This window comes from Tripterygium wilfordii, chromosome 13, assembly GCF_013401445.1.
Source record: "Tripterygium wilfordii isolate XIE 37 chromosome 13, ASM1340144v1, whole genome shotgun sequence".
Classification (NCBI taxonomy): domain Eukaryota; kingdom Viridiplantae; phylum Streptophyta; class Magnoliopsida; order Celastrales; family Celastraceae; genus Tripterygium; species Tripterygium wilfordii.
In genome coordinates, this window is record NC_052244.1 from 3,896,162 (window position 1) to 3,920,335 (window position 24,174).

General features: G+C 38.0%; 3 protein-coding genes across 8 annotated transcripts; 2 read left to right on the forward strand and 1 right to left on the reverse strand.

Moving 5' to 3' along the window:
• The first annotated feature begins 955 nt into the window (after positions 1-955).
• LOC120012695 (chromatin-remodeling ATPase INO80-like) lies at positions 956-11,694 on the forward strand. Its single transcript, XM_038864133.1, has 23 exons — positions 956-1,253; positions 1,464-1,542; positions 1,721-2,102; positions 2,255-2,687; positions 2,800-3,000; positions 3,105-3,215; positions 4,134-4,558; positions 4,653-4,761; positions 4,837-4,917; positions 4,992-5,164; positions 5,818-5,943; positions 6,737-6,898; positions 6,985-7,042; positions 7,504-7,734; positions 7,849-7,995; positions 8,173-8,733; positions 8,825-9,085; positions 9,176-9,283; positions 9,617-9,711; positions 9,814-9,970; positions 10,173-10,370; positions 10,548-10,703; positions 11,113-11,694. Exons 1-23 carry the CDS (start codon positions 1,191-1,193, stop codon positions 11,335-11,337), a joined length of 4,542 nt encoding a protein of 1,513 aa, XP_038720061.1. The 5' UTR covers positions 956-1,190; the 3' UTR covers positions 11,338-11,694.
• A 978-nt stretch (positions 11,695-12,672) lies between these two features.
• LOC120013821 (glycerol-3-phosphate dehydrogenase [NAD(+)] GPDHC1, cytosolic-like) lies at positions 12,673-17,024 on the forward strand. Of its 2 annotated transcripts, none has more exons than XM_038865770.1 (5): positions 12,673-12,960; positions 13,046-14,192; positions 15,155-15,714; positions 16,020-16,159; positions 16,754-17,024. In XM_038865770.1, exons 2-5 carry the CDS (start codon positions 13,535-13,537, stop codon positions 16,875-16,877), a joined length of 1,482 nt encoding a protein of 493 aa, XP_038721698.1. In that variant the 5' UTR covers positions 12,673-12,960; positions 13,046-13,534; the 3' UTR covers positions 16,878-17,024. The 2 variants fall into 2 exon arrangements, with proteins under 2 accessions (XP_038721698.1, XP_038721699.1); XM_038865771.1 differs by having other exon boundaries at positions 12,674-14,192; positions 15,155-15,376; positions 15,467-15,714.
• A 164-nt stretch (positions 17,025-17,188) lies between these two features.
• Positions 17,189-24,111, reverse strand: LOC120013820. Of its 5 annotated transcripts, none has more exons than XM_038865765.1 (9): positions 23,938-24,111; positions 23,081-23,144; positions 22,917-22,985; positions 22,492-22,826; positions 21,764-21,982; positions 20,079-20,291; positions 19,493-19,657; positions 17,868-18,889; positions 17,189-17,613 (listed from the first exon to the last, which is right to left on the reverse strand). In XM_038865765.1, exons 2-8 carry the CDS (start codon positions 23,124-23,126, stop codon positions 17,945-17,947), a joined length of 1,992 nt encoding a protein of 663 aa, XP_038721693.1. In that variant the 5' UTR covers positions 23,127-23,144; positions 23,938-24,111; the 3' UTR covers positions 17,189-17,613; positions 17,868-17,944. The 5 variants fall into 5 exon arrangements, with proteins under 5 accessions (XP_038721693.1, XP_038721692.1, XP_038721696.1 ...); XM_038865764.1 differs by having other exon boundaries at positions 21,764-21,988; XM_038865768.1 differs by lacking the exon at positions 21,764-21,982.
• Between the last annotated feature and the right edge of the window lie 63 nt (positions 24,112-24,174).

Here is a 24,174-nt window from a genome sequence, read left to right on the forward strand (position 1 = left end):
CATACCTTATCTTTATAATCACATACAGAAAACACAACCTTCCTTTTATTCATTTCTATATGTATGGGCTAAATCCATCCTCATACAAGATCTACTCAACAAAGGCCCACACGAGACTTAATCGAGTCCAACAGGCCTACGACCTGGACCTCCTACTCAACAAAGGCCCAGGAGAGCCTAAGTCGAGTCCAACAGACCCATGGTATGAACTATCTCCTCAACAAAAGGTCCACGAGAGCCTCAGTCGAGCCTACTGACCCACAACCTAAGCTCCCATCAATCAATCTAGCTTTGGCTCAAGGCCTCACTCACCAAACCAAAGGCCCCATTGCCCTGGAAGCTCCCTCTACAGTCATCTCAAACAGTGTTGGCCAACTTAACGCTCACTCGCCTGCCACGTGAGCCAGAAGACTATAAATATAGAGGCCTTGCCACTATGAATATGATCCAACTTTTGGAGGTACTCTGCTTGCTTTCTCTCTGAACTCTCCATTTCTCTCACTACAAATCCTGTCATCGTCAACTAATTTGACCGTTGGATCTTCCTCGATTGCCACCATACTAGTGTCAAATTTCATGGTATGCTTTTTAGTGTGATCGTTACAGAGTTATTGTCAAAGGTCTCGATTGACATTACTTGATTGCATATTTTCAAGTCTACACTACGTTTCATTGTTTCAAGGTGAATAAATTCCTTTAGAAAATGGCAAAATAAACCTCTAATATTAGCTGACATGGCAACCGGCCATACAACATAATCCAAGTCATCACCATTTCCTATGATATGCTTACGTGTACGTTCATTAGACACGCTTGTGGGACCCCCCAGTGTACTGTACCAGTTTCTTCCGATCCGGCGATGCCCAACTCCGCCTGCGGGTGGGCCACAAAAGCAAAAAACGACCTAAAAGAAAATGAAATTAAGAGAAAAAATCTAGTGGGTGGACGTTCACAGGACTTGATGGAGCTTCCTACAACGTCTCTGTGCTCTCCAAGGTCCTGCTTCTCTGCGGCTCGCGACCCACCTTATCATACGCACCCTTCCCCCTTTCCTTCTCTATCATTATCGTCTCTGACTTACAACAGGCAGGGTTAGGGTTTTCTCCGTTTCTGTTGTTTTCTTCAATTTTCCATGCTCTTCGAAGGGATAGGTTGTCGGCTCCAAGGACTCTTCTGTTCACGGCATCTTCATGGACGGAAGGAGACAATCCAAGGACTCGTCGTTCTCCTACTCGAATCTCTTCAATCTTGAGGTTTGTTACATGGGGTTTGGCTCTTCACTGATGGGTTAACTTCTCTTTTCCTGTCCTCACATTGTGCTTGTTAGTATGATTTTTGTATTGAAATTTCTGCTGCTTGTGATTGATTTTGAAACTTGAAGGTTTTCTTTTTTCTCCTTTTTTGGTGTCAGTTGAACTTTTGAGTGTTTGGAGCTTATTGTGATTTTCTGGATTGTATTGTAGTCTTTGGTGAACTTCAAGGTTCCACAACCAGAGGATGATATTGATTACTATGGAAATAGTAGTCAGGATGAGAGCAGAGGTAGGCATTGTTTTTCTTTTACTTCTTTCACTTGAAATTTAAGTGATAGCCTCGTGAATTCTGTGCTTGTGATTGCACAATTAATTCTCCTTTTTACGTACTTATATGCATGTGTGCTTGTTGAAGTAAGCTGCGGACTTATGCATGTTTGTTTTGTCCGTTCATTGGATTTAAGCAGGTGCTGCAATGACAAATTACAGTAATGGGACTATCTCGGATAGGGAATTGGGCTCTATGAAGAGGAGGAGGCAATCAAACAATATCAACGAAGAGGAAGAGGAGGCTTGTAACGGGACGCATATTACCGAGGAGAGGTATCGAACAATGTTAGGAGAACACATCAAGAAGTACAAGAGGAGGTTAAAAGACTCGTCATCAAGTCCTGCACTGCCTAAGATGGGGATGTCGGTTCCAAAGAGCAATTTGGGTGGTTCTAAGGGAAAGAAGTTGGGAAGTGAGCAGCGAGGAGGCTTGTATGAAATGGAAACAACATCTGATTGGCTCGGTGATGTTAGTCCAAAGAAGCCTGCAACCTATAACGAAGCTGATTTCACACCCAAGTATGGCTTTGATAGCATTGCTTACTCCTTCATTATATAACCTCATGCCCATAAGACTGTTTGGATTTCAAAAGAACTGTTTGGTTAGGTATAATTCATCATAACAGATAAATGTTTATTTTATGTGCACTTTCTTTCTTGTTTATGTGCAGAACATGTTATGAACCTGCTTATTTGGATATTGGGGAGGGTATCAGCTATAAGATTCCTCCATCTTATGATAAGCTTGCAGCATCTTTGAATTTGCCAAGCTTCACGGATATCCAGGTGGAGGAATTTTATTTGAAAGGTACCTTAGATTTGGGGTCCTTGGCAGCAATGATAGCCAATGATAAAACATTTGGGCGTAGAAACAGAGCAGGGATGGGGGAGTTCAGGCCCAAATATGAATCACTTCATGCAAGATTGAAGGCCGTGGAAACTTCTAACTCAGCACAGAGGTTCGAGCTGAAGGTATCCGATATTGGACTGAATTCCTCTGTCCCAGAGGGGGCAGCTGGTAATATAAGACGTTTTATTATGTCAGAGGGAGGCATATTGCAGGTGTTCTATGTGAAGGTTTTGGAGAAAGGGGAGACATACGAGGTCTGTTTTCCTCATGGATTATGGGATATTCCTGATGAGAATTTCATTTTGTTACCATTTGCAGAATGTTGATGACACTTCATTTATTCAGTATGGTTTTTCTGTGCTGTAGATAATTGAACGAAGCCTGCCCAAGAAAGCAAAGGAAAGAAAAGATCCTTCTGTCTTTGGGAAAGAAGAGATGGAGAAGATTGGAAAAGTGTGGGTAAATATAGTAAGAAGAGACATACCGAAGCATCATAGGAGCTTCACTACCTTTCATCGCAAGCAGCTAATAGATGCCAAGAGGTTCTCAGAAAGTTGTCAAAGAGAGGCATGTAAAAACACTGCATATATTATTATAATACATCTGTTAATGAGTGTTATTTGCCTTTCTACTGCGCTCTGAGCTTTATTGATTGCACATTCTCTTACCAGGTTAAATTGAAGGTTAGTAGATCACTCAAATTGATGAGGGGTGCTGCAATTCGAACTAGAAAATTGGCTAGAGACATGCTGCTATTCTGGAAGCGAGTAGATAAGGAGATGGTATGTTTCTATTTCATTAACGAAGTTCTTCGAGTTCTTATTTGATGACCATAAAATTGCATCAGCTGGTTGAACTCTACCATAAAATTCATAAACACACATTCTCACTTATATTTCCATGCCCTTCTATCCCTCCTCTTTTCCTGATATGGTCTAGTTAATTTTGAGATATTTGTATCATTTCTCCAGGGTATGCACTCACAAAGAAAGACTTTTTTTGGGATCTTAGTTTAGCATATGATATAGAATGTATATTTTACTTATTTTTGTCATCTATAAGAATGCAAGTCCCTTCCTTCCAAATTTTCTATGTACTTATTAATCCAGATTATTTATTCCCACATCTGAAATTTAGAATGGTGTAAGCATCATGGTCCCTTTGCAGAGACTGAATTTGGCATTGCTTATCTTTGCCCGTTTCTTCTTTTTATCCCCAAAAATAATTGTAGGAAAAAGCAATGCCAAAGTCAGCTTGAAAGTGCCCCTTACAAGTTGAGGATAAGTGAATTGAGGTTGGAGTCTGTATTTGAAATCCATAGTTACCTATTAGCTCATTTTCTCATATTTTGGGTTTCCCTGCTAGGTATCTCTTTTCATTTTGAGGTGTTGTATGTTGTCATTCTCCAAAATTTAGTATCTGTAATCTTAGAATCTCAATGCAGCAAATTTATTTGCTTTGGCTCTCACTCTCTGTGGCCTACTGGCCTGTGTACCACTCTGCTTGCTTGTTTGCAACCAAGACTCTATTTGATGCCTTTACGTTTATGTAATCAGAGGGTCATACTTATCTCTGAGATTGTTGTTTTATGACTTTGTTTGAACTTTAAAATCACTTCTTCTTGTCTGTGATTTTTTCCTTTCTGTTCATGTCAACTCTTTCACATTGAGGCCTGTAATGTTTGAAACCCATCCTTGCAGGTGGAAGTAAGGAAAAGGGAGGAAAGAGAAGCAGCTGAAGCTTTTAAGCGTGAACAGGAGCTTCGAGAAGCAAAGAGACAGCAACAAAGGCTCAATTTCCTTATACAACAAACGGAGCTTTACAGTCACTTTATGCAAAACAAGACAAATTTACAGCCATCTGAAGCATTGCCTCCAGGAGATGAGAAATTGGATGACCAAGAAGGGTCTCTTAGCCCGTCGCATGCTGGTCCTAATGAGGAAGATGCAGAGGAGGCTGAATTGAGAAAAGAGGCTTTGAAAGCTGCTCAGGCTGCTGTTACTAAGCAGATAGAGCTAACCAGTGATTTTGATTCTAAATGTTCAGAGCTGCGTCAGTCCTATGGACCAGAGGCATTTTTAGATGCTTCAGTTGCAGGGTCAACCAACATAGATCTGCAGACCCCGTTAGTATATCTTTCAGTTTCTTTTTCTGCAGGACTCTTTTTTTATGGTTTCCTCTAGTTTAGTGACTCCATTCATGGTTGCCAATATTTGCAGCTCCACCATGCCCTCAACTTCAACAGTTCAAACACCAGAGTTGTTCAAAGGCTTACTTAAAGAATATCAGTTGAAAGGTCTCCAATGGCTAGTTAATTGTTATGAGCAGGTTGTAAACCTATCCTGATGCGACTCTAATTCTGTTTTTGGACTCATTGATAAGAAGTCCTCTGGCATCTTTCAGGGTTTAAATGGTATACTGGCTGACGAGATGGGCCTTGGGAAGACTATTCAAGCCATGGCATTCTTGGCACACTTAGCAGAGGTATGCAGTTCATTTAGTATCATGTTTATTTGTGTGATTTATCTATGGTGACTTGGATATGTTGATTCATCCAGGAGAAAAATATATGGGGCCCTTTTCTGGTAGTTGCTCCTGCCTCCGTCTTGAACAACTGGGTGGATGAGATAAGTCGTTTCTGCCCAGACTTGAAAACCCTTCCATACTGGGGTGGATCAAATGACAGGGGAATACTGAGGAAAAACATAAATCCGAAGCACCTCTATCGAAGGCAAGTTTCTCATAGTGAAGGTTATCTTACTTCCTTAAAGAAAAGTTGTGGTAATTATTTGATTTTCGGATGCAATTTAGCTTCTATTTGGTGAATACGGTATGGCCAATGCTACCTTGTTGCTGGAGAGAGAAAAAAAAGGGGGTGGGGTGTGGAGGGCTTACCAAAATTTCATTCTTTTTTTTAGTAATCTTGCTGAAACAGATTGAGCGTTGCCATTGGCATTGGCGTTGACTTGTGCTTCTAACTGGACTATTATACAACCTATTGGAAATCTAACTACCATCATTACAAAATTTCGACTGCGTCATTCTCGTGTGGTCATTGTTTGCATTGGCATATTTTCATGCTTTGCTGTACTAAAGACAACAGTGGAAGAATGTCATCTCAAATTAGTGGCTTAGAAAATTGTTATTAACATTAGTGTCTACGCCAATTATGGGCTTAAGCTCTATGCCCAGTAATTTGACTATCTACTTCATAGTTATGGCCATGAGAGTTGTTCTCCTGTATTTTTTCTGTTGATATAGTTTCTTGCTTCTTTGAGATGTGTCCAAAATATTTTGATTTATTTATTACTCATTAGTCAGATTATTGGGTTACTGCATTTGTTGTTTCAATTGTGCAATATTAACATCTCATTTTCTTTCCAGGGATTCTGCATTCCATATTCTCATTACCAGTTATCAACTGCTGGTGGCTGATGAGAAGGTTTTAAGGCGTGTGAAATGGCAGTATATGATATTAGATGAAGCCCAGGCTATCAAAAGTTCAAGCAGGTTTAACTTCATTTTTATTGTTTTGATAAGCAGGTTTAACTTCATTGTTGAGTTGCAGTAGATTTAGATTCTTGGACATATTTCTTCTTTCATTATTACTATGGAGCAACATTGTTCTTAAATGATTCTGCCATCTTTGTAGATGATTATGTTTGAGATCTATACATTTTTTTTTGTCTTTCCTTCTACTTACCTTGGAGTTCTATCTGAAAGAGACAGTGTCTGTGTCGTGGAAAAATGATGAACGAACTGTACTTATGTACAAGTCAAAAACTTTATAGTAAACCTGAAATTTCTGCTTTATATCATCTATTTCCACCATATCCTGGTTTTTTTTACTGACATTTGCTTGTCTTTTGTTGTCACATCCATATTTTTTAGTATTACATAGATAACTAATACTTGTAGGACCTTCATATGTAGATTACCATTGGCCCTTGGAAAAAGAAAATGATATCCTATTTTTTTGAAGTTTGTATTACATAGTTTGTTCAGCTGATGCCAAAAATTACATCACAATTTCTGTTGGTAAAAGGTAAAAAAAAACCCCTGCACAAGGCTCTTGCATTGGGCGGGGTCGGGGACATGCAAGATGTATGCATATCTTACCCCCACATAATATGTGGAGAGGCTATTTCTAGGAATTGAACCCAATCTCTATGTTGCACCCCTGCAACTCTACCACTAGACCACATTTTCTCCTGTAATGTTTGTTCTTTTGGTGCAAATATAATTGATGTTCATTAAGTCCCTTATGTTATCATATTTTTCACGTTTTATTTTGATGTTCCAGTATAAGATGGAAGACGTTGCTTAGTTTTCAATGTCGAAACCGCTTGCTTCTGACTGGCACACCTATTCAGAATAACATGGCAGAGTTGTGGGCCCTTCTGCATTTTATTATGCCAACCTTATTTGACAGCCATGAACAATTCAACGAGTGGTTTTCTAAAGGGTATGTTTCTGGCATGTAATGCTGTTTGTTTTAAATAGAAGAAACTTAGAAATAATATTCAATCATCTTTTGTTTTGTGTTTCCAGGATTGAGAATCATGCAGAACATGGGGGTACCTTAAATGAACACCAGCTCAATAGATTGGTACATTCTTTTTCTTTGAGCACGATTAATAAATTACCACTATGCTGTTCTTGGTGCACAATTGTTAACTCTGATTAAGGTATCTTATTTTGAAGGAGAGAATTTATAAAATCACGTTCCTATGATTTAGATCCTTCTCTACTTTGTACTGAACAAATATCATGATCTCCCATATTTAAAATAAATTTTATTTCTTTTTCTCCCTTGCCCCTTTATTGCACAATTGTTATCTGTGACTGACTGACTGTCCTTTCCCTTCGTGAGCACGCGCTGGTTATTAGGATTGTGCATGTTGGTTATGTCGTTAATAGGATTAATTTAATTGTTTGCAGTTGTTTATTGTGTTCTTGAAATATATGTTTACTTTTCAAATTGGAAATGATCTTTCCTCTTCTACTTATGTTTTTTTTTTCTTTTGCCTTGTTCTGATCATGTAATTGTCTACTTGTGTTGGTTGTCAGCATGCAATTTTAAAGCCTTTCATGCTTCGACGAGTTAAAAAGGATGTGGTGTCTGAGCTAACTAGGAAAACAGAGGTCACTGTGCACTGCAAATTGAGCTCTCGGCAGCAAGCTTTCTATCAGGCCATTAAGAACAAGATATCTCTTGCTGAGTTGTTTGACAGCAGTCGCGGGCAACTTAACGAAAAGAAAATTCTGAATCTAATGAATATTGTCATTCAGTTAAGAAAGGTATGCATTTGTTGCCTAGGCTTTTTGTTTTCTGAATTTAATTGGTTCTATTTATATATTATAAGCTTTTCTTTTTATTCATTGAATGTGAACATTTTGTTTGTGCAATGGTAGGTTTGCAACCATCCAGAGTTGTTTGAACGAAATGAGGGAAGCACATACCTGTATTTTGGAAACATACCAAATTCTCTTTTGCCCCCTCCTTTTGGAGAGTTGGAAGACGTACACTATTCTGGAAGTCAGAATCCTATTACCTACAAGGTATTTTCTGTAACTGTTTTACTGGTGATAAAACAGACATTTTTTGATGGTCATAACTACCAGTTAAATTTTCATTAGTTTGGTAGCCTGAATTTATATCGCAACTACTATCATTTGGCCTCTGCCACCACCATATCATTGTTTTACTTTCCACTTACACCTTTTTTTACCAATCAGATGCCAAAAATACTCCACCAAGAGATTGCTCAAAGTTCGGAAATGCTTTTGTCAGCAGTTAGACGTGGACTTTACAGAGAATCATTCCAGAAAAATTTCAACATATTCTCGCCAGAAAATATTTATCAATCTATATTCCCAATGGAGAAAAACAGCTCAGATGGCTTGCGGGTTAGGAGTGGAACATTTGGCTTTACCCGCTTACTGGATATATCCCCAGCGGAGGTTGCATTTTTAGCAACTGGTTCTTCTATGGAGAGAGTACTGTTTTCCGCTACGAGATGGGATCAGCAGTTTTTGGATGTAATAGTAGACACGGTTGTGGATGACATGGATGCAGATACTGATTGCACTCTTGGGAGGGGAGAAATAAGAGCTGTAACACGGATGTTATTGATGCCGTTCGGATCTGACACTAATTTGCTTAAAAGCAAATTTGCGACGAGTCCATGTGATGCTCCTTTTGAGGCTTTAGTTCTCTCTCACCAGGACAGGCTTATATCCAACATCAATGTTCTTCATTCGACATACTCATATATCCCACGGACGAGAGCTCCGCCAGTCTGTGCTTTTTCTTTTTATATTTTTTATTTGGGCAAATGTAAATCCCCGATAACTTATTTATTTATTTAACTGACGTTTTGTTTTATAGATTAATGTACAATGCTCGGATAGAAATTTTGCTTACAAAATGATGGAAGAACTGCATAACCCATGGATAAAGAGGTTGCTACTTGGGTTTGCTCGCACATCAGAGTTTAATGGACCCAGAAAGCCAGATAGTCCTCCTAATCATTTAATTCAAGAGATTGACGCCACACTGCCTGTTTCGCAGCCTGCTCTTCGGTTGACGTATGAGATTTTTGGTTCTTCTCCACCAACGCAAAGCTTTGATCCTGCAAAGTTGCTCACGGTAAGAAGTTTACTTCTGTCCCTTCAATCCCTTTTTAATGATCACCTATACGTTTGTAATGCCTAATTTCTGGTTTTCCTCCTATGATAGGACTCTGGGAAGCTTCAAACACTTGATATACTTTTGAAACGCTTGCGGGATGGAAATCACCGAGTTCTCTTGTTTGCACAAATGACGAAAATGCTAAATATTCTTGAGGTACTTTTGGTCTTCTTCGTCTGTTTTTTTTTAATGAAACCTCTTCCCCAGTGGTTTGCAAGTTACTCTTTGACATGAGTTGAAAATTGGTTTTGGAATTTACCGGGCAGCAACATCAACCCAGCCTATGGAGTTCATTACATTTGATGCACGGGGTGGTTTGTCTTTTTTGCTTTTAGTTAGTTTGCTCATGTAGTGAATCAGAAACCCAGGCGTAGGCCATCCACTTCAATTTGTGCTCAAGCCAATTATTGGACTTCTATTTTTAAGTGATTTTATTATTTTAACGATATGTGGGGTGAAATTCATTTTGTTTCCGACGCTTACTTGCAGGACTACATGAACTATAGGAAATATAGATATCTTAGACTTGATGGGTCTTCCACCATTATGGATCGGAGAGACATGGTGAGAGACTTCCAGCACCGGTAAGGATTTCATTGATGTGTATTTCCTTTAGTTGGCCAGGCATTATTCCATACGAAATTTTTTTACTGACAATTCTTTAACATCTTTGACCTGGATGGCAGGAATGATATTTTTGTGTTTCTGCTGAGTACCAGAGCTGGTGGACTGGGGATTAATTTGACAGCTGCTGACACAGTCATATTTTATGAAAGTGATTGGAATCCAACATTGGATTTGCAGGCTATGGATAGAGCTCATCGGTTGGGTCAGACAAAAGATGTTAGTTTCTTTCCTTCTATTTTCTTATGCTCCAATTAATGGTAGTGGCATGTGAAGAGGCAAATGGGCAAGCATGCGTATTGTTTTCTGAGAAGTCATTGACCATCTCTCTTTCCTCACTTGCATTGATAATATTATGTTATTGAATGCTTTGAGTTTGAGTTTCTGGATTAATTGAATAAATCCCTTAAACATGATGTAGGTTACTGTCTATCGACTTGTATGTAAAGAGACAGTTGAAGAGAAAATTTTGCAGAGGGCGAGCCAGAAAAGTACTGTTCAGCAGCTTGTCATGACAGGTGGTCATGTTCAGGGTGATCTTCTGGCTCCTGAGGATGTGGTATCTTTGCTTCTGGATGATGCCCAGTTGGAACAGAAGTTGAAAGAAATCCCATTGCAGGTGGGTTCGTAGTTGTCTATCCATCTTAGCGTACTTTCTGCAAGTCATATATTTGGTGCACCCTCCCCTCCCTCAACACTTCTCTCCCTCCCGTCAAAACAAAATATTTCTGAATTGGCAGAAAGAATCTTTTACTTCCAGAATTTGAAGTCAATCTATTTTATTTTATCCTACCAGGCTAAAGAAAAACAAAAGAAAAAACAGCCAACTAAGGGTATTCGAGTAGATTCTGAGGGTGATGCATCCTGGGAAGATTTTGCAAACAGTGCAGTTCAAGCTACTGTAAACGAGCCTTCTGCAGATCCAGAGAAAGCAACATCCAATAGCAAAAAGGTACTGCATATTATAATTTGATTTTTCAAATTTGAACGAATGACAATTGCATCTTCGTGAATGAATAATAGTGCCAGTACAGTGCAGTGGGCAATTCACTTCAGAATTCAAGTAGCTGAATACCATTTAGTAAAGTTGATGAGTTTATATTTTATTCTAGTTGTAGTTGTTTTAGTCTACTGTTCATCTCATATGTTTAGTTGATTGGAATTGGGACTCCGGGCCAGATGTAACTAAGAGATCTTGTATTCAAAAGATGTGAACCAACCTTGGAGAGGTTCTCTGTTCTCAAAGAAAAATTCATGGCATTTGTTGTTGGCTATAAATGTCATTTCAAAATTAAGGTTAACCTATATTGAACATTTTTGTATCTGTCGCCCTCGGTTTATGTAAATTCTTTTTTGTGTAGAGGAAAGCTGCTTCGGACAAGCAAACTCTGCCAAAGCCGAGTTCTCAAAAGATAACCCAATCAAATATGTCTATGGAATACGAATTGGATGATCCTGTCGCAAACATGGAGCAGGGATCACAGAGACCCAAAAGGGCAAAGAGACCGAAGAAGAGTGTTAACGAGACTCTTGAACCAGCATTTACTGCCAACCCTGCGGAGCAGATGCCATATCCACCTTCCTGAGAGTCTGGGTTCGAGAGGTATCTGTCCAGAGCAAAATATATCATCTGTACATAGCAACATATAAGCTTGGAGGAAATATTATTGAATGGAGAAGATAGGTTTAATCCATCTTACCAACAGTTTAAGATTAATTGTACGAGATGTCAGACTCCCTGGCGGCCTGAGTTGCACTGCTTTTGACTGTGACCGGAAAGTGCTGGATCCATTGCTGGTACAAAGCAAGCTACTTAGGCTGTAGATATATAAGTTTTTGGTTTCTGGTTCTAGTGCTGTCAATTTTTTTTTTGCCCTTGTCACGATTTAACATGAAAAATATTTTTTTAAAAATATATTTAATTAGAATTGAAGCAAAGTAAATACGGATGTAATTAATAATTTCATTTATTCAACTCAGCTCGTTTGCTCAATGAAACTGTACTGTTACACCAACTGAGCCTTGCAGGTTTTAACAAGGTGATTTCCATATATAACAAGTCTGGTAATTATCAGTAGTGACACAAGGACCATCTGGTCTGACCTTCCACAAATTATAATCTCTGTCACGAACCCTGTAATTCCGGTAAATATCGAACCAACGACATTGAGATGAAGGATTTGCCCACCAAAACTTGCAGAAAAACAGTGTTGTGTTGGCAAAATTAAGACGAAAACAAAATGTGAAGCCGGAATCATGTTACTGGAGATGCTGCACACCAAGATCATCGTCTTTAGATTTGCAGAGAAAATTGAGTTGGGTTCCGGGGGGCCACGTCGTTTGTGAAACTTTCTTGGGAATAAAAGGGAATGCATCACAGCTTGAGCTTGTCATCACCAACACCAACAACAATCTTGTTGTGATCGCTGGCTATTGCCAAAACCAATTTCATGTTTTCTTTTCTGCACGCAGCTGCTTGAATATACAAATAACTGTTCATCTTGGTCTCATATTTTGCTTGTATATATATAAGTAAGGGTGTGCCATTAATAATTTAATATGGAGTAATTTATATCATTAAAGCAATTCCAAATATGGATGATTCATTATTTAATAGTTATAGTAATGATGCATACCCTAAGATGTCATCTCATTTTATCCCAAATTTAGGTGATATATAAATAATCATTATTTATAAACACATATGTATAGTTCACTTAATATCTAATATTGCATATTTAAATGGGGATCATATTTTTATCATTGAAAAATATATTTCTCATTAAAATTGAATTTTAGACACATATATCTAAACCTCTCGTCGGTGAGGAAGTCATATTTTGAGATCTCAAATATTATTCTAAATAAAAGTAAATATTTAGCTGGAAATTATTAATAACAGTTGGGGGACGTTGACAATATCCAAAAACTTAAATGCTGCCTCCGTCCAAGTCTGTTCAACTGTACCGGCCATCAATGCCTTCTCTGTCTGTCATCCAGAGTCTCATACCTCAAGAAATGACATGTGAAGCTGCTTCCACACTTCGCATGCAATTCTTGTGCTTCCTATATAGATCATCACACACATTTTGTTTTGTTCTCATACTTAATCTCTTGCAAAGAATCGATTGGAATGACTGATATATTTTGTGGGTCTTGGCTGATTGGGATTAAAGTTCCAAGCTTTGTAATCATCGAAACCAAAAAGGGTCGGTAATACTTTTGACTTCAAAATTTCTTTTATTATTGATATTTTTTTTGGTTTTATGTATATTCTTGTTCAAGTTTTTGTAGGTTGGTAGATGAACGAACTTGGACGGAGAAACCAAAGTTGCATTTGATTATTTTTTGGGATTTTCTCTGTTGGCATGTGATTGTTTATCAATTAGGTCGATTCTAACGTTCAATTTGTATTAAAGAAAAATACTGGATTGGTTGGTTTAAAAATCTCTGTGGAGAGATAAAGGATTAGTTCTGGTATTGGTAAAATAATCCACCAATAAAATCTTTTTGGTTCTTTTATTGAATGGCGCATGTTGGGAAGCGGAAATTTGTGGTTTCAAGCCAAGAACTGATAGGTGCTTGTGTAAATGCCTGAGCTGGGTTGGTTTTAGAATCTGATCTGGTGAAAGTTCCAACACCAATTAGTAACTAGAGCATGAGATTTGAGGTAGATTAGAGAATACCCATTTGAGTACAGTTACTGAATATTGAAGGGTTTGGTTTGGGCTTTCTTTGTTGTATTGAAATTTATTTTTTGGTGGTGATTTCAATTGAAAGAAAATGGTTGGTTGTATGGAGAATATGAATGCTGGTGTATACTCAAATGGGTCAATTCAGAACATTAATGGTTTGGAAGAGAGGCTCGACGAGCTTAGGCGCCTTATTGGCAAGGCTGATGGTGATCCGCTGAGGATTGTGGGTGTTGGAGCTGGTGCTTGGGGAAGTGTATTTGCTGCTTTGCTACAAGATAGCTATGGTCAGTTCAGAGAGAAGGTTCAAATCAGGATATGGAGGAGGCCCGGGAGGGCAGTTGACAGAGCAACAGCGGAGCATCTGTTTGAAGTAATTAATTCGAGGGAGGATGTCCTGAGGAGGTTGATAAGGCGTTGTGCTTACTTGAAATATGTTGAGGCGAGGCTTGGTGATAGGACTCTTTATGCAGACGAGATTTTGAAGGACGGATTTTGCTTGAACATGATTGACACACCTCTTTGTCCTTTGAAGGTTGTCACTAATTTGCAAGAAGCAGTTTGGGATGCTGATATTGTGGTTAATGGTGTGCCATCTACTGAAACACGTGAGGTCTTTGAAGAGATTAGTCATTATTGGAAGGAGAGGATCACAATGCCCATCATCATCTCTTTGGCAAAGGGTATTGAGGCGGCACTTGAACCTGTTCCCCATATAATAACACCGACGAAAATGATTAACCGAGCAAGTAAGAATCTTCTTCCATTGATCGATTTTCCTGTTTTTTTGTTGGCTTGTTGTCCTTTTGAACAGTTCAGAATCTTTAGAAGTATGATTTTGTTTGTTGCATGTGGAAAGAAGATCATCACGAACATTTGTGTCATGTATTATAGGTGCTCATTAAATAACTAATTGTCATCTTATAATTCACTAAGTGTCCCTGTAAGTTATAAGCTCTCAAAAATGAAAGCTATCACATTCTCAGTGGTGTCCATTAAGTTTTTTTTTTTTGTCCGGTGGTGTCCATTCAGTTGATAAACAAAAAATGGAAGTTTACAAAGTAAGAGCAGAGTACGCCTTTTCAGATTTTGAAAAAAAATTATTATAGAGAAGAAACTTGAAATATGCCAAGTTTAAAGAGTCTGATTTGGAAAGTCTGGCTACTGAAAAAATCCCTATTTCAGTAGCTTTAAAGAGGAAACCTTTCTTTATCTTCTTTCTTGCATGAGGAAAGCACTTCCATGTTCATCTCCAACTACATTCTTTACATGTTCTGATCATACACAGCTTATAATTAATTTTTAGTGGAGAGGGCATTGTGTTTGGAAAAGGAGGTATAATGTTATGATTGATAGTTATCTACTATCTCTTGCTGTATGACTCTACGGTGCATTTGACTTACTCAACCTAGCTCGATACATTCCTTGTTTCAAATAAAGCTTATGCAATTTTAAGGTTTCTTTTTCTGTCTCAATTCCTTTGTTTTTGACAGATATAGGTGATACACTTTTAAAAGTATGACTATTATGTTTTTCACAACTTCTTTGCTATAAACAATAAAATATAAAAGGAGATAGCTCTACTATCTCTTTGATCAATCTCGAAAATGACTTCGATCTATGAGTTCTTTTAATTTGTAATCTGTTGCCCTTTGTGATACTTTAGGACCTTTTCCCTCATTTTCTAAGGCTTCTTATGCATGCCTTGCAGCTGGAGTATCTATGGAAAACATACTTTACCTTGGAGGACCTAACATTGCCTCAGAGATTTACGACAAGGAATATGCTAATGCCCGAATATGTGGAACTGAAAAGTGGAGGAAGCCTCTTGCAAAGTTTCTCCGGCAACCCCATTTCACTGTATGGGACAACAGTGATCTTGTCACTCATGAAGTCATGGGTGGTCTGAAGAATGTATATGCCATTGGAGCTGGTAAGTTGCGGTACCAGAACATGATTTCTCCATGCCTTTTGCCTTTTGGCAACTTCTGTATACACTCAAATTCTTGTTTGGTTTTCTCAGGAATGGTAGCAGCTCTTACCAAGGAGAGTGCTACCAGCAAATCAGTATATTTTGCACATTGTACATCGGAGATGATATTCATCACTCATCTACTGGCTGAAGAACCTGAAAAGCTTGCAGGGCCTTTGCTGGCTGACACTTATGTAACCTTATTGAAAGGTCGTAATGCATGGTATGGACAAATGTTAGCAAAGGGAGAAATAAGCCGAGATATGGGTGACAGCATCAGCGGCAAAGGAATGATACAGGTACTAATGCTGTTTTCACTTCTACATTTCGCACTTAGATTGTATCATTTATATATAAGTTTAATTGCGATAAGGGGTGGAAAACATTTATGCAAGTGTAGTTCTCGAGAATCCAACTCCGGCACAGAGCTCTTCTATTAGTAGTAGGGTCTGAGAAAGTTAGATATTCGCAACCTTGCCCACATTGTGAAGAGGCTATTTTGTTGGTTTGAAAATATGATGTTTATCTAACATCATTAGCATAATTTTAAGTGGGTGCTTTGATGCTTTGATGATTAAGACTGTCTTGCAATTTTCTTGTCCAGGGTGTCTCTGCAGTGGGTGCTTTCTATGAACTTCTGAGTCAGTCATGCTTTAGTATATTGCATCCTGGTGAAAACAAGCCTGTGGCCCCTGTTGAGCTATGTCCCATCTTACAGACACTGTACAAAGTACTGATATCAAGGTGATCTTATAGATTTTCACATATTCTTCTGTGATGAAAAATGCTATAGATCCATTACTTCTTAGTTCTTACTCTTAACTAATTATTGAACTCAATGTGAACCCAAATTAATTCGTAATTTGCTGTTAATAATGTATTACGTATAAGCAACGACATCTTGAAGCTGCATCGTTAGCCAAGATGTTCAAGATTTGAGGTAAGCCTTTTCAAGTTAGTTTCGGTAGCTGCATGTGTTGGTGACATATGTAACATAACTCCGACGAGTCCTATGTTACCACCATGTGTAGCCATCACTCTTTTTCCGATTGTCTTATGAGTCTCCTGTTATCATCTCCCCAAGAAAAGTGAATGACTTATTTGGAAGCCAAAACAGATGATCACGAGTCCTTTCATGTCTATAAACCTGAAGCATACTTCATGGTTAAAGAATTAAGTGTTCCAACTCGCATCTTTGCCAGCGTTTCATTGTCTTTTTTTCGCTTCGAGACTCTTAGTTTAATGCACATAAAGGATATGCTAATTTTGGCCATTGAAGTCTAGTTTTCATCTTTGACAATTTTGACCATTTCCTGTTATTTTATCTTCGATCTTCAGGGAACAATCATCGCAAGCTATACTGCAAGCGCTGAGGGATGAGACGTTGAATGATCCCCGGGAACGCATAGAGATTGCACAGAGCCATGCTTTCTACAGGCCCTCACTTCTTGGCCAAACTTGACTAGTTGCTGCCTCTACACATCGGAAATTGGCAATAAAAAAAAAAACGAATAATTCTTCTTTGGAAACAACTGTTAAATGATAAACAGAAACATTATGTACTGGTTTTAGTTTGTAATGGTTCAATACATTAGTGTTACCATATTAATGCAGTTTCGTTCACTTTACCTTACACTTTACCTTTGTAAAAACATAAGAAAGCATGTCAAAAACAGCTCATAAATCCGAGAGAGATGAGGGTAGTTTCCTGAATTCACAGTGCATAGCTCCATTCTCTGCCAAAAACAGCTTCAAAGGGCTAAAGCCGTTCTGAAGCTCAGGTTTCGACTTTCGATTATCATTCTCTACCCGATTTTCTCCTTTTTCTATAAGCAAAATTTTTAACATCGGTATCATTGCATATAACTTGTTGCAAGTACAACTGCAAAGTAATCAAATGACTGAATATATTCACAATACCCTCATACAATCACCTTTCCTCCATTACACATTGACTCCTGTTACAGCTATCCAAAGAACATTTACTCTTGTCCAGCAAGGAAAGGAAATTTCTTCCTACAAGAATCTTACTGTTTGCTTTTGATCGTAACTTGTAACATGTATAGTAACAACCTCCAGTTAAAGATATCATACTTACAACCTGCCATTAATCATTCATCAGGTCCTCATATAGCAAAATCTATTTCAGAAGAGATCTGGGCACATCTGACATTCCATGAAACCCAATCGCTTGTTCCCTATAATTTGACATATTGTGCAGGAATTTATCAGCATGACATTTGCAGTTATAGAAGCATATATGCAGGAAAAACTAAGAAAACTAAGAAGATCAAATGTGCTTTCCAAAAAACTGAACTTATCATGGGGATATGACGCCTTTATATACGACGGGTTCCCAAGTGCATGATGTGGATAAGTGTGTATGAATGCACATGCATCCTGTGCCTTGCTTAATTCATGCACATAGTACGTGTGGACAACTGAGATGTACCTTAGTCATATGCCGCAACATCATCCATGGCCACATCAAAGACCCCAAAAGAACCCTATAACATCATGCTTGGAAGTTTAGCAACTTCCTAGTTTGCTGGTTAGTAGTTCAACGAGCGCACCTTTCTTAAGCTTGTAATACCTAGTCAGGTTTAGTTGCTTCGCTATGGCCTTCAGATCATCCATTTTCAATCTCCTTAGGTCGTTTGCATCCGAAGGAAATTGCTTCACATCCTCTGCATCTACATCGCCAACTGAGAAAGAATTGGGGGTTAAAGGCTCCTCCTTAACAGCCCGACCAATTGCAGTCCTGGTAGAACTTGAGCAGTCCATTTGAACAGAGAACTCTTCAACCTTCATGGCACTGATTGAGTCCTTCTTTCTTTTCTTTTCTGGGTGCAAAACTGCATTTTCAAGAACAGCACCATGCTCTTTGGAATCAAGTCGAACTGGCTGCATTAATCTCTTCATGACCATCCCATCCAAATCTCCAGCTGTAATACTCTTCTGCATCTTTTGTCCTTGTGAATTTGAAGCCGTCAAGTCATACTTCTTGTCATTAGCAGCAATTTTTGCCATTTGCATTCCAAGCAACTCAGGTTTTCTTTTCCCTCTCTGCGGAAGTTTGCTTGCAGTTTCCCCCCACTGATCTTGCAACTGCGGAAGAAAACTAAAAGCAGAATGTTCTGCACTTGTCAAGCCAGTTTCTCTGACCTTATCACTCAGTCGAGGCTTTTTCTTCCCTTCTTTCTTTGAGGATAAATTTGAAGAAATCATAATATTGGTTTGAGTAACATTTGGTTCCTCCATTCTTTGTTTCTGGACATAACATTTCCATGCAGCTTTTAAAGCTACATTCTTAACTTTTTCATCCATATCAGATTTTCCACCTTCTGCTAGGTTTTGCTCCCTGTCAGCCTGTCTGAAAGCAACTAACCCAGAATCAGAGTTTCCTTTCCTTCCATTGAGCCCAGTTGCACATCTTAAAGCATCTGGACTACTGTTTTCATAAGCATTTGTAGACTGATGAAAGAAAAAAATGTGTCATGAGCTGATTAAAGTGATAACAGATTCCCACAACAGCAAGCTCTGCAGTTTGTAGAGCAATGCAATTGCACCTCTTTAACTACAGTCTATATTACATCAATCGAATAACATTGTTGCAGATGCTAATCTCATAAAGGAAAAGATCTACTGCATTAATTTTTGAAATATTTGCTTTGCCTTCTTAAGTAAAATGAATTAGGACATCTAATTTTTTTCAAACCAGTATAACATTGTTCTCTGACTTCCTCCTTCACCTAGAAAGACCCATACAGCCTTTTGATCTCAATGGATTAGCTAGTTGCATACGAATATTTGAGCCTGAGTCTTTATAAATTCATTTACAGGCTAATTGTCAAAATGAAGGCATGAAGGGCCCAGAAACAAGCAGTCCACATCAGGGGATAATCCCAGCCAGTATTTAATCCCCAGGCTGCCATAGCATTTTCATGACTAGACGGACCTACAAGTTATACCCAGGTTACCATTCCCAAGTCTCAAACACACATACATTATCATAAACTTCTTGTTGTACATTAAATACTGACATAAAATTAAAAGCAGTTAAGGAGCTGCAGGCACCTTGGCATTTTCCCCGAGATCAATATTCGCTGCGGCAGCATTCAGTGCATGTATCGAGTTGTCTTCTTCCATTTCCTCATTTTTAATCTTCATAAAAGAATTGTTCAAGCTTTTCTCCTTATTGGAGTGGTTAACCACATGCTCTGAAGCATGCATAATGCCAGGCTGTTCAATGACAAAGAAAACAGAGTACAAACACAATTATTACATAACTAAGAAATATTCATGCAACATGTAAAGGCAAAGATGCTATTGTAAACAATTTACACAAGTGAAATATGATATACATATAAGAAAAAGATTATGAAAACAAAAGAGAGTATATTATCAAAGCAGATTGGGCAACAATTAAATATCATGCTGCCAGTTATTAAAAAGCAAATAATTCTAAGCCATCTTCAATAGGCACTTGAATGAAGGGGCATTTATCAATTGTCAAGTGAGCAAACTCAAATAGATGACCAATTGACAATGGCATATCATGTTAAAAACTATACAACATCAAGCCCGAAGAAGCCTCCCCTTGAAGTTAGCAATGTTCAAATCACAGCACGTCAATGTCAAGACCAAGAAAGGGAAGAGCCACCTGAAATTTAACTGTTTCTAGAATACGCCTCTTCTCGTTGGCAAGTTTCAGAGAAAAATCTTTGACGATTCCATTCTCTTCAGAAATCGTACTCAGTTCTTCTGCTTCCACGTTTCCGGTGCTCTTTGAATGGAAGTTGCTCAATAAATTCTTATCATCTGTTGCCGATTTCAAAGAATCTGTGCTGGAATCTTTGATGTCAGGGCTCACAGGCTGTTCATATGGCAGGAGCATGGCATCGAGAATAGTCGATCAATCAGTAGAAGAATGGAAGTTTGTAGTAAATAACAATGTAAATCATAGCTGGCATAAATGTAAAGCATCATTTCTTTGGAATGAAAAGGAGAATATTTTAAAGACTACCAAGGGGGTGCAAGTGCAACCCATACACAATCATTTACCAGAGATGACTTCTACTACATCAAGAAGAGTGCTTTCATCCATGTGGCTAGATTCCATATACCAAGAACAGAATCCACCTATGCTTTAAAACATCAAAATGAGTTTCTAGGCCTTTGGAAGCCCTTTTGTTCCTCACTTTCCAATATGAAACCAATAGATGACTAATGGCATGGAACTGGAAGCCACAAGCTTTCACTAAAGCATCAATTTTAATCCTTTCAATTTGCTTTTACTTCAAGCATCCATTTGGTAGACATAAGGTGTCTAATTCACTAGGAGAGTAAAATGTGTTCAAATTTGCTTGGGTTTATATACTATTGCAACTTAGGGAGCACGTATGATTATATGCCGAGTCAACTTAAGGTTCACAAACAAATTGCTTTTGTTTTTCCTCTTCCCGTTCACTAATGTAGACAAAAAAAAAAAAAACAGCTTCGACTTTATGGAACCCATGAAATTTCAGCTTAATGTGCTCACTAATTTTTCCTGTGCTCTAAAATATACTTTACTCTATATGGGATACTTACTTTCAATCTCTGGGAGAGATAAGATCTCCGTGGGTGCAACATGAGCACGGCATTGGGTCAAAAAGAAGCCTATGTCTGTGGTTATGAATGTGAAAAGAAACAATTTTGGGGGTACAATTAAATCCATCATGAAATATTACATCCACATAACAGGCAAAACTAAGTAATTGCTGCAAGATAGTAACCTAAATATGTCCTTAAAGAGGTTATAGTACTGGGATAAATTTGAACGCATGACTCAATTGTAATTGCTAAGTTTAATTACTTTGTCATTCAATCCAATACGTTAACTTATTGGTTTGGTGCATTTCACATCATATATATATATATATATATATGTATATTCCAACATTCCCCCCTCACGTGTGTGGGCCGGACAACTCTGACGACCCAACATGTGCATAACAAACAAGGCCCAACACTAGGGCAACAATAAAAACACATAGGCCCACACTTGGGACAATAATAAATAAGGGTTTAAATTGTAGAAGCTAAGGTTTGAACCCAAGACTTCCTGCTCCGATGCCATGTTAAGATTAGTTACTTTTTCATTCAACCCAATAAGTTAACTTATTGGTTTGGACGTTTCACATCATTTATATATATTCTAACAGTGATGAAGTATAGTAATCCCAATATCAATTTGCCCAAACACAAAAACCTCGATTTTTTAAATTTTCATGAGAATCCATCCAAGCAAGCACAACAGTTATAAACCTATACAGTTAAAGCATGAAAGGATGGAGAATCCAGGACCTTATCTGTTTGAGCATTACTTGTTTTCTTTTCTTGAGGCTCTGGAGAGATACGTGAGATTTTATAATGCTCTGCGGGATTATCCCCGAATTCTTTTACCCCCTCCTTCTGAGTGACACCTGAACAACTATCACTTACTTTACTGCTATCATCCAAAAGTTCAGTTGCATGTACCGTAGTATGTGAGCTAGAGTCAATAACTTCTTTGTCATTGCTCTGCTGTTCCTTTATAACACGTAACAACAGAAGTATCATTATGATCAATTCACCTTAAAAGAAAGAAATGTACACCTCAGGAGGACAAAACATGAGCAATGGGAGATACAGAGGTAAAAAAAAATAAATGCATTCACAAGAGAATGCAAGGTTCATGCAAATTATAACCAGAAACTTTTCTTTTTTTGGATGCAGGAACCAAAGAAATTATTGAAACAGTGAGGACTTCTCGCTAACAAAATTAATCATACAACATATTCACATTTCTCACTCCACAGAAGTTTATAAATTTCTAAATTCCTCCACTGATAACCATGAATGAAATCTCTGAGCAACACTATTAAAACACAAACAGCTAAGGTGTCCCATATCAGTCAATCAAGTCCTACATATGTAAACATGAATGAATTTTTAAAAAATGAATGTGTCCATATCATAGACATTGTGCATAAAACAGAGTTTTAGAGGGAAGATAAAACAACGATGCGTGAGATACAATTTACAGATCAAACCTGTTTGTCTTTCTCTTCGAGGTACTTTGTCAGAAAAGCATTCAGTATCTCGTGTATAGTAGCTATAGGTTCTGTATGAACAAGTAAATGAACCTCAATATCATTCTTATCCTTATCCCTCAAACTTCTTATTGAAATATTAAGGTCATCAATCCTTTCTCTCAGGGCACCACAGCATATTTCAGACCACTCTTCGTATTCAAACCAAGCTAGTTCACTTTGAAGGGATACCAGATCTTTTTCAAGTTCATTGATTTCAGTATCTGCTTTTGTTATCAATATCCTTGACACTTGTATGCAAGATTTCTCACTCATAGCATCTTCCTCCATCACATCTGCAACAATTTTGAAAAAGAAAATTGACAATAAGAAGCCAAACTAACAACAATCAAGCCAACAGTAGCATTTGAGGGACATAAGCATACCAGTCCCATAACCAAAGTAGAAGTCGCATTGCCATTCATTTTGTGAGCAATGACTTCTCTCAGGTGAAGCTGAAAAGCAATTACACAAATCAACAATGAAAAAACTATGAATGAAAACTTTTCTAATCCAAAGAATGACGTGTGCAATGGAGAATGATGTTGACCTGGATAAAATGATGGACCCCAAAGATCCCAGGGATCATAATCCATGAAGTCTCTATTTTTATCCTGAACCAAAGATCAACATACTGATTTCTCACTCCCATTTATTCAATCAAATGAGGAAACAGAAGCCTTGGTCAACAAGCTAGATAAATACAAGAGGCTTCAGAGTTCAGAGACAAAACTAAATTTTCACTTTCATTTACAAACAATATGGGAAGTGAGATATCATATGCACAATTTCGTCTCCACAAACAATTCCAAACGTACAATGGCATAATCCATAATCTGACTCCCATACTCCGTAAAGCCAATAATTCTCCCTTCACTCGCCCCCGCTCCCCAATCACATTACATTATTTAAAACACCAACTGATCAGAAAAAGGTTTGTCTAAATCAACTATACGTTGTTAAAGTTAATCAATGAAATTTCAGACAGCCTCAGACCCTAAAATAAAGTAGACCACGCGAAAAAGGGAAACTCCACTTCAAGAATATCACTAAAACTCAATGTAGGCAACAAGAAAAGAATGCAACTAAACAAAACGATACAAAAAAAAAAAAATAATCAAAAGGGCAAAAAACAATATTAGGAAACCTAAATAAGAAAAAATGGGTGAAAAATTGAATATGTAGATTCTCGATTGTAGCGTAAACATCAAATAACCCCTTCGAACCTTGAAAAACTAATCAACACGCAACCTCACTGTAATCAAGCCACAGCTAAACAACTTGGCGAAAGAAAATAAAAGATGAGCATACCAAAGCAATAAATGGAAATAGAGAAAGAAAACCGAAAATTTTGAAAATGTAGCTTTCTCGAGAACCAAACAGCGAAGGGAAAATGCAAGAAAGTACCTTACCAATGCCAGAAACAAGAGCGATAATTTCTCGATCTCGGAACCAAAGCGAAAGCTTTAAGAGAGAGAAAGAAGATGAGAGCGATTTTCAGAGAGAAGTGTGTGCCGAGGAAGACGAAAAGGCTGCTACTGAAGAGAGTGCGAGAGAGAGAGACTGAGACAGAGTGAGAGGACTGACGTGGAATTAAGACTTGAAGGAAGGGCAAGAAAATGCTGGGCTCGTTATATATGGAGG

Excerpts from the sequence above, each read along its gene's own strand:
- LOC120012695 (XM_038864133.1), top strand. The coding sequence starts at position 1,191 with ATGGACGGAAGGAGACAATCCAAGGACTCGTCGTTCTCCTACTCGAAT. Across the intron at positions 1,543-1,720 it reads TAGTCAGGATGAGAGCAGAG|GTGCTGCAATGACAAATTAC; the intron begins GTAGGCATTGTT and ends GGATTTAAGCAG. Across the intron at positions 9,284-9,616 it reads AAATGCTAAATATTCTTGAG|GACTACATGAACTATAGGAA; the intron begins GTACTTTTGGTC and ends GCTTACTTGCAG.
- LOC120013821 (XM_038865770.1), top strand. The coding sequence starts at position 13,535 with ATGGTTGGTTGTATGGAGAATATGAATGCTGGTGTATACTCAAATGGG. Across the intron at positions 14,193-15,154 it reads GAAAATGATTAACCGAGCAA|CTGGAGTATCTATGGAAAAC; the intron begins GTAAGAATCTTC and ends CATGCCTTGCAG. Across the intron at positions 15,715-16,019 it reads GCGGCAAAGGAATGATACAG|GGTGTCTCTGCAGTGGGTGC; the intron begins GTACTAATGCTG and ends TTTCTTGTCCAG.
- LOC120013820 (XM_038865764.1), bottom strand. The coding sequence starts at position 23,126 with ATGGATTATGATCCCTGGGATCTTTGGGGTCCATCATTTTATCCAG. Across the intron at positions 20,292-21,763 it reads GTAATGCTCAAACAGATAAG|CCTGTGAGCCCTGACATCAA; the intron begins GTCCTGGATTCT and ends CCATATGAACAG. Across the intron at positions 19,658-20,078 it reads TAGAAACAGTTAAATTTCAG|CCTGGCATTATGCATGCTTC; the intron begins GTGGCTCTTCCC and ends GTCATTGAACAG.